The sequence below is a fragment of the Stylophora pistillata genome, chromosome 8, assembly GCF_964205215.1.
Source record: "Stylophora pistillata chromosome 8, jaStyPist1.2, whole genome shotgun sequence".
Taxonomy (NCBI): domain Eukaryota; kingdom Metazoa; phylum Cnidaria; class Anthozoa; order Scleractinia; family Pocilloporidae; genus Stylophora; species Stylophora pistillata.
In genome coordinates, this window is record NC_142526.1 from 30,258,736 (window position 1) to 30,267,671 (window position 8,936).

Consider the following 8,936-nt stretch of genomic DNA (forward strand, 5'->3'; position numbering starts at 1 on the left):
GCACCCTGTTACTAACTGAATGCCCACAACACGTTAATAAATGAAAATTGACAAGACTGTCTTGCACAAGTGTCTTTAATCTGTTCGATGGTCGCCATCACTCATGTTTAATTGTCTATAGCTGATCGTTTTTCACGGTTTAAGTCTTCAGAGACAGCTCTCCGTTCAGGAAAAGAGACAAAAATTCTAATATTTCTTTTTTTTTCTCCAGATTTGCTCGAACCACTTCTCGATTTCCTGCTTAGTCTCTTCAGTTTCAACATACTCGGAGGGTTCTTTAGTGTACGGCAGCGGCTTCATTTTCTCATTCACCATGCTCATGGAAGGTGGGTAGTCCCTCAGGTACCACAAGGCATTCTCCCCCCTTGTCTCGTGCTTGAGGACCTCGATGCTTTGAATAAGTGGCGAGAACAACTGAAAGTTCACCTCCATAGGTTCACCGTCTATTACGTTGCGCAAGGTAAAGGTGGCGCCTAAGGAATTTTGCCAACGACTTTTGTAGATACAGATACCCACAAACCTGAAGGAAAGAGGAAAAAAGTTTGAAACAAACAAAAAAAAAACCCAACAATTTATCAATTAATTTAACAACTTATGGTGGTCAAAACTTAAATTTGAACTCAAGAATTCTTCTCAGTTATTTAGTTCCTTTGTTTTCTGATTAATAAGGCATATCCACCAGTATTTTAACAATTTCACTCCAATTGCTTTCTTTCTGATGCAAAGCCATCCATCATGAAGTTACAAGTATCAAAACTTTTATAGAACAATTGTAGTCCCAAGAACTCTAGCCTCTTTTTGAAGAAATCTTCACTAACCTACAGAATTATTAATTTCTTATTAACCAAGTGCAAGGGCCATACTGGAGAATATTGGCCCCAGACCAGGTCATGGCAGTATGGACCTTGCTGTGCCTGGTGCATACAAAAGCAATCAAGGGCCAATACTCCCAGAACAGCATAAGCAAGAAAAGTTAGTAAGTAGTTTATTGTATGGCAATCCTACCAACTTTTATATTTTGAATTTACTAGCTGTTATGAACTGAAATACACAGCTTATGACTGTTTCCATAGAAATGGTCCATACGGCAAAATCCCAACCAAATAAGAACCCATCAGAATGTTTGCATTTCCCTCAGGGCAACCTTGCCATATAATGAAAACTAATACTGCCCTTCAATCAAATGCTGCTGAAATCTTAAAAATATTCTCTATTTTCCTATTGTTTATCTTAGTTTATCCTTAGTGACAGCTTTTTCCTTATGAAAGAATTTGGTTTTGTTTGCTTACTGCTATGATGTTTTTTTTTTTTTAACATATTTGAGGTCATAAAGAAATAAACACACACCTGACTTTTCCCTTTGCAATGTGAGGATCTGACCGGGTCACAGCTACAATACTACCAACACAAAAGTCTTTGACACCAAGTGCCTGCAATCGATGGTAGCAATCTCTCTGCTCTAAGAAAGTCACCACATCTGTGCTGGCCTCCTCTGGAGAATCAGGGAACCCATTGGGCCAGTCCTTTTCTTTCCAGATAAAGCGGGGTTCAGGTTGGGTACCCACCAAGGCTGTTTTAGCATTTGGGCGCGTCTTGTAGATTGACTCAACATCTAACAATGAATTGTTCTTACGGTACCACTGGTTGATATTTACTCTTATCTAAAAAGGTTAACAGCACAAGTAGAAGACAAGTTGGTTACACTATAATTCACAAAGCACTGAAGATTGTATGCACCCAAGAGGGGCAAAGTGGTTGAGAGGTTTAAATTGCTGGTTTGATGTGGACAAGTTTGATATTCAATTCCCTCACTTTACCACTTGTTGCTAAGTAGTTCAAAAGTTCAATTCCCAACTGCATATCAGAGGCTCATTTTCAGGGCAGTAGTATAATTAATTGAAATAAATGATATTCATTTTTGGAAAAACATGAGGATTGCACTTCTGACGTATATGTACTCTGTTTGTCATCTCAATTAAAGAAAAACTTAATAGTTCCTATTCATCTCTCTAAAATACTCATTTTTTTATCAAAACAATCTTGCACAGGATCTACTATACCTTTGGTTTCTTTCTTGGAACAAGTTTCTCTGTCTTTTGTGCTGATAATGACTGCCCATCCACACTGACCTCTTTCCGAGATACTGCAGTAGTTTCATCTCCTCTTTCTAAGTAATTAAATAAAAAAAGCCATAATCTTCATTCATGCCCTTTTAAGCGCTTTTGGAATAAACCTATTTCTTTGGAATAGCCACAATTTTTAAATTTTCACTCCCTTTGAAGTGCTTTTGGAATAAACCTCTTTCTGTGGATTAAGGTACCCATTTTGTAATTTAATTTTTTATTTCTAAAAAAGGGGTCACAATGTTCATTACTTGTTTACTGTTACAGATCCTCCCTACAAACACTGTGTTGTAATATTGCCATTCTGTTGTTAAGGCTGGGCTCCCTGTGCCCTGCCCGCATTTTGCATGACCAGCGGTTTCACTTTATGGCTATTTATTATCGTGACTGCCATCTTGTATTTAGTCTTTAGTTAGGTTCTAAGTGAAGTAAGGCCTATTAAAGGTTCGAACTCAACACACTGTGTCATACCCTTGTAGTAAATGTAAGGTACTATCCTTTTAGAATGGGTGTCATACATGAACTGGCACTTGCTGATATATTTTTTTTACATGAAAAAATATGATTTAATCAATTAATGCTGACTAAATAAAAATTTCTGTTCTGTTCTGTTCTGATCTGTTACATTTGATACCTGGATAAGCAAAGGTACTGAAGTTTTGTTAAGAATTTGCTGTAGTATTTTCGCAGAATGCACCCTTTCAGCAGCTTTCAAAATAATCCGCCCTTTCAAAAAAACTGTGGTACATCTCGGAGTCACCTTGCTGCGTAAGCTTGTTGAGAAATTATCTACAAGTAAGGTTATAATATAATCTTGAACACCACTGAGGCCTTTAAAAGTATCCTTGACCTTCTCGCGAGACCCACCTTTTGCAGATTCTAGTGCCTTGGATGTTTTTCGTGGTGATATACGCTTTTGCAGCCTTTTAAATACTTTCTCATCAACATGAGGAGACAAGAATTTGAGTCGAGCCCTAACTTTGGACGCCATATTGATTCTTACAGCATTAGTGCCTAATGCCCGCCCCTCCAGTACTCATGAGAGAAACCGCTGTTCGCTAGACTTCTATCCCTTACGCATTAGAGTATATATGAAATGCGGGAAGAAAATGAATAGATGAAGGAAGAAACTTTCAAAGGTGACATGTCTTCCTATTTTCAAAATAGTTAGTTCACTTCGTATTCGGACAAGGTGATAGTTCCTGGCACAAACGAGCTTGACGGACAGCTCAACGAGCCTTCGCTACAGAGAGGTACACTTCGTTGTTACTTATATAACATATCGATGGGAATACTGGGAAGGATTAGAACGTTTTGTGTGTGCCGATCGTGCAAGGAATGAGATAAACTCACTTCAGAGCAGGAGAATTCTGAAATTAAACCTTAAATCGGGCTTTACTACAGATAATCAACTCCACCTTGCGCCATGCCGCGAATTATAATCAAAGGAGGAGTGTGGAGAAACACTGAGGTAAGCCTAATTTGTAGATCCTGTTGCATGTGTCGGTGATGGTAAACTCCCCACGAGGAAGGCTTAAGTATGAGATAATTTTAGTATGGTTCTCTGAATGACTTTTAAAACTACTTTTGCTTCTTTCTTTCGTATAAGGAGTAAAAAGTAAAGTATATGTGCCAATCTTGTGCTTCTTTTGTAATTTGAATTTCAGGATGAAATTCTAAAGGCTGCTGTCATGAAATATGGAAAGAACCAGTGGTCCAGGATCGCGTCTTTGTTGCATCGAAAGTCAGCCAAGCAGTGCAAAGCTAGATGGTAGGTGTTGGTAGATTATTGGTTATTTTCTCGAATTGTCCAGCGTTCTCGTGTGACAAGTGTCCTTCAGACTGCCGAGATCATCATTTTCATGAGCCCTCTGCAGAAAGGAGAGAATCATTAAGATATTATACACTTATTAAGAGTATGATTCGAATTGTGTGAACCACGTTATCTGTAGTTTCATTATTTTCATTCTTGTATGGTGCTCTGTCACACAAGTGACTGTACTGTCTGATAGATCGTGTGTTTTTTTTTTTAATCAGGTATGAATGGTTGGACCCCAGCATTAAGAAGGTAACAAACTTACTTTAAAGTCAATTGTTAAAAAAACAGATTTGATAATGTAAACTGGCCATCGTTAGTAATTTAAAGGCTGACGTTTCTTGCATTAGCCCTGCATCAGAGGTGTGACGAAGGGGTCTCACTTGAAACATCAGTTTTGAAACTCTTTATGCTAGCCAATTAACATTATCAAACAAAACAGTGGAGCTTTGTGATGGGTTTTGAAATTGATATAAAGAAAAGTTGTATGGAAAAAATTGAAGACATGTACATAAACCCTTTCAAGACTTAGATCTCATTAGTAATTCTCCTTATTGTCTGCTATACAGTTCTTATGGTGATAGTTTGGAGAATTTGGAGTTGGAAATTTCACATTGACAATGTGGCACTAAAAATAAGTAGAATAATTGGAATTATTGCCCGCCTTTGGCATCTCGTACCTTTAACCACTCTATTAACTTTTTATTGCTCTTTGATCCTCCCTTACCTATCCTATGGCATGGCTGTTTGGGGCCAAGCTGCCAAATCCCATTTACATAAAATCCTCGTCCTACAAAAACGTGTTCTTCTGATATATTTTTCCGAACCTAGAACACATGCGGTGCCTTTATTTATCTCCTCAAACATCCTCCCCATAAATATGTTATACGTTGAATCAGTTTCCTCAATTATGTTTGACGTCTCATGTCTAACTGTACCTACTAACATTAGTAATCTTTTCATTAAAGCTACTGAAAAGCATAATCACGATACAAGGTTCTCTTCTTTCGGCAATTTTTATATTAATCTAAGGAGACTGAATCAAAGCTAGGGCTCTTTTGCTAGCTTCGAGCTAAACTTTGGAACTCCATTTGCGATGCTCTTTGTCAACTCCCGAAAAGAGCTTTCAAAACTCTTCAAGGACATGTTATTTTCATTCCTAGAGGCTGAGGATTACTATGTTGAATCGCCCCTTCTAGTTCAAAAAATTACTAATTATAAACTGGCTTAAGTTTATAATTTATATTCTACATTGTAGTGTTACTATTTTCTTATGTGTAATGCTGCAGTTGTATATACAAGTTTTAAGAGGCTGTCTTTTTCTGGAAATGGTATTAATTTATGTTTAAGCTTTATTTGTACTCTATCACCACTGCTGTACCTCTAACTCTCGCCCGCCTCAACTAGCTCCCGCTATTTGTGGGCGTGAACAGTCTTCATGAACATGAAAGTGTAAATTAGATCAATAACAATTAGATTAATTAAATTCATTAGATTAATTTGTAATTTGTAATTTCCTATTAAGCTTTCCTCTTATTAAGCTTCAATAACCTTCAAACTAATAATGATACCCTAATTGATATAATTATGGTTTTATTCTCATCACTTCTCTGCTTGAAATTTTATCAGAATTGTAAGTGAAACCATTTGTTTGTATTGTATTAAATATATTAATCAGTAGTTTCACTAGCAACCTTTGTGGCTTCCCTTGGTGTTGATGTATGAGATCCCATGAAAATGGGTTCCCACTCCACTGATGAGCAAACTCGTGATCAGTGGGTCAAAAAAAGGAACAAAGCGTATGCAAGGGTGGGAATGAGTGTGTAAAATGAACATAAAAGTTAAGTGTTAAAATTGAGGGAGCGACTTCTGTAACAACAGCACGCTCCTAAACTCAATTTAAAATTGTAAAAAATATATGTTATATATTATTAAAATAAAATAAATAAGTAAATAAAATCAAAATAAAATAAAATAAAATGAAGTTAAAATATTATATAAGAGTAACTATTAGAAAGAGGGGGCGAAGCATTTAGGGTTTAGGGTTAAAATTGCTAATTTTATATTAGAGTTTGGTTATAGTTAGGGTTAGAGTTTTATTAGGGTTAGTGTTAGTTAGGGTTAGGGTTAGTGTTAGATTAGGTTTAGGGTTGAGGTTAGTGTTAGTTTAGGGTTGGGTTGGGGTTAGATTAGGGTTGGGTTAGGGTTAGGGTTTGGGTAGGGTTAGGGTTAGTAATAGGTAAGGGTTTGGTTAGGGTTTGTGGAATTAGAAGTATATTAGGGTTAGGGTTAGTGTTAGTTAGGGTTAGTGTTAGATTAGGGTTAGGGTTAGTGCTAGATTAGAGTTGTGGTGGGGAAAGGTTAGTCATAGGTAAGGGTTTGCCAAGGGTTTGTGGAATGGGGTCTCTGTTTTTGACTGTAGGAAGGGAAAGGGGTTTATAGAATAGGATAGGAAAAAAAAATATTATTGAGAAAAATAAAGTATTCTCCCTTTACAATTATTTTTATGGACAGGAGACTGTAGGAATGGGAAGGATATAGGTAGAAGAGGAGCAGTGTTGATCGAGGAGTGGTGAAAGAAGATGTGAAGTGTCTATAAAAGTTGTTCAAAAATTTATGTTTAAGCTTTATTTGTACTCTATCACCACTGCTGTACCTCTAATTCTCGCCTGCCTTGACTAGCTCCTGCTATTTGCGGGCATGAACAGTCTTCATGGACATGAAAGTGTAATTAGATCAATAATAATTAGATTAATTAAATTAATTAGATTAATTTGTAATTTGTAATTTCCTATGAAGCTTTCTTATTAAGCTTCAATAAACTTCAAACTAATAATGATACCCTAATTGATATAATTATGGTTTTATTCTCATCACTTCTCTGCTTGAAATGTTATCAGTATTGTAAGTGAAACTATTTCTTGGTCACTCATGTTAGTTAAAGGGTGAAGGCTGACAATTGTCTGTAAACAGAATACTCTCTGGATTGAAAATTCTTGAAAAGGGGATCATGAAATTTCAGAAAAGTTATTCACCAGACTTGAGTAGTATACAAGATATTGCTAAAAAGATGGAACTTGTTCACTTTACAAAAGTTGATATGTACATGTGCATTTTTGTCTCTTCTGTTCCCTTTAAAAACTACTGATCAGAAGCTTTTCTCTGGCACACAGAGAGCCAGTGAGAGTAACTTTTGTACATGTACATTTTTGTCTCTTCTGTTCCCTTTAAAAACTACTGAAGCTTTTCTCTGGCACACAGAGAGCCACTGAGAGTAACTTTTGTACATGTGTATTTTTGTCTCTTCTGTTCCCTTTAAAAACTACTGTAGCTTTTCTCTGGCACACAGAGAGCCAGTGAGAGTAACTTTTGTTATTGCTTACTCTTGCTATGAACAGACCGAGTGGAGTCGTGAAGAAGATGAAAAGCTGCTTCATTTAGCAAAGCTGATGCCAACGCAGTGGAGAACTATTGCTCCTCTTATTGGTCGTACAGCATCACAGTGCTTGGAACGTTACGAGTTCCTTTTGTATGTCCATTTGTCTTATTTTGGTTAAATAAGCAGAGCTATTTTAACTTAAATTTTTAGTTGGACTGCATTTGAGCCCCAGATGTATGTCTTGCGTTATGGCCAAAAGTTTTTGGTTAAGCAATTTTGTTTTCAGTGCCATAGTAAAGAAACAGTATTGAATCATTCACTGTCTACTATTCTGGCATGGATTTGATTCCTCATCCCATTATGATAGATACAGGGCTCGTACGTGTCTTGAAAATCCTTGAATTTGAGGAGGCTGATATCAAGGCCTTGAAAGTACTTGAATTTCATTTTGGGTCCTTGAAAGTCCTTGATTTTTTATTGAACAACATCGAAAAATATCTGCTTTTGTTTTGCACCATCGGTAAACCCAAAACATAGATGTTAACAGAAAAATTTTTGGTTTTGAGGTAAAATTGTCATTACAAAAACGTCCTTGAAATTTCTAAGTAGGGTCCTGGAAAGTCCTTGAAAAGTCCTTGAATCTTTGGCCTGAAAAAGTGTACGAACCCTGTAGGTATTATGATAGATATATGTGTGGCTTGAGAGTGTTGTTGATTCTCCTCCCCCTCAGTGTAAGAATTTTACAGGTTCTCCCATTTTCCTTTCTCCACAAAAATAATACTTGAAACTCCAACTGTACTGGAAAACAGTTGACGGAGAACTGCTGGTGAGATATGCAGCAGCTGTCTTTTATTTACTTATTCCTTTATTTAACTATTTCTTTATATTTTAGAGATCAAGCCCAAGCTAAAGAAGGTGAGAAAGATGAGGGTGATGACCCACGCAAACTTCGCCCAGGAGAAATTGATCCCAATCCTGAGACAAAGCCAGCAAGACCTGACCCTATTGATATGGATGAGGATGGTATTTGATAACTTTTTTTTTTTTTTTTTTTTTTTTAAGATCTCTTACAATTTACTTCTGTGAGGCAAAAGAGATGTGGTTTATATCAATTGTCAGTACATGTACCAGTAACTATATTCATAAGCTTTGTTTGTCTTTTGTCATGATCAGAATTGGAAATGCTGTCTGAAGCCAGGGCTCGTTTAGCAAATACTCAGGGTAAAAAGGCCAAGAGGAAAGCCCGAGAGAAACAGCTTGAAGAGGCTAGGTAAGGTTGAAGACAGGAGTCAATTAATTTGAATATTTAACAATTATTCCACGAGTGTGCATTGGATATGAGATGATAGATAGCCAACAAGGCGCATATTGCTGAGTTGGCTATAATCATCTCTTATTACACGACTCGGGAAGTCAGAGGGCCAATAACTAAAATCAACCAATCAAAATGCTCTATTGCCGGTCAATATTCTCTCAGTATTGGACTGGGCACTGTCCCTAATGGTCCCGAATGATACCGCACTTGTGTCCCTTTGAACTTCAGTCGTGTAATAAATCTCTTATTCACCAAGCTTGCTTGGGACCGTATTGAAAGAATATCGGCCCTCGGTCTTTTTTG

At 36.9% G+C, this 8,936-nt stretch overlaps 2 protein-coding genes and 1 long non-coding RNA gene across 3 annotated transcripts in view; 2 read left to right on the forward strand and 1 right to left on the reverse strand.

Moving 5' to 3' along the window:
* Window positions 1–57: 57 nt before the first annotated feature.
* On the reverse strand, window positions 58–3,148 carry LOC111322527 (large ribosomal subunit protein bL19m). Its single transcript, XM_022925637.2, has 4 exons — window positions 2,991–3,148; window positions 2,061–2,167; window positions 1,348–1,661; window positions 58–520 (listed from the first exon to the last, which is right to left on the reverse strand). Exons 1-4 carry the CDS (start codon window positions 3,112–3,114, stop codon window positions 187–189), a joined length of 879 nt encoding a protein of 292 aa, XP_022781372.1. The 5' UTR covers window positions 3,115–3,148; the 3' UTR covers window positions 58–186.
* LOC148725816 (uncharacterized) lies at window positions 519–2,732 on the forward strand. The gene is made up of 2 exons (XR_015990921.1): window positions 519–976; window positions 1,325–2,732. It is a non-coding gene; the product is annotated as an uncharacterized LOC148725816 (long non-coding RNA).
* A 252-nt stretch (window positions 3,149–3,400) lies between the features above and the next one.
* Window positions 3,401–8,936, forward strand: part of LOC111322523 (cell division cycle 5-related protein) — a 20,560-nt gene continuing 15,024 nt past the window's right edge. The window contains exons 1-6 of the mRNA XM_088731055.1: window positions 3,401–3,594; window positions 3,791–3,894; window positions 4,161–4,191; window positions 7,338–7,468; window positions 8,211–8,341; window positions 8,492–8,588. Coding sequence (XP_088587181.1) covers window positions 3,550–3,594; window positions 3,791–3,894; window positions 4,161–4,191; window positions 7,338–7,468; window positions 8,211–8,341; window positions 8,492–8,588 — 539 coding nt within the window. The 5' untranslated portion in view covers window positions 3,401–3,549. The remainder of the gene's footprint in view (window positions 3,595–3,790; window positions 3,895–4,160; window positions 4,192–7,337; window positions 7,469–8,210; window positions 8,342–8,491; window positions 8,589–8,936) is intronic.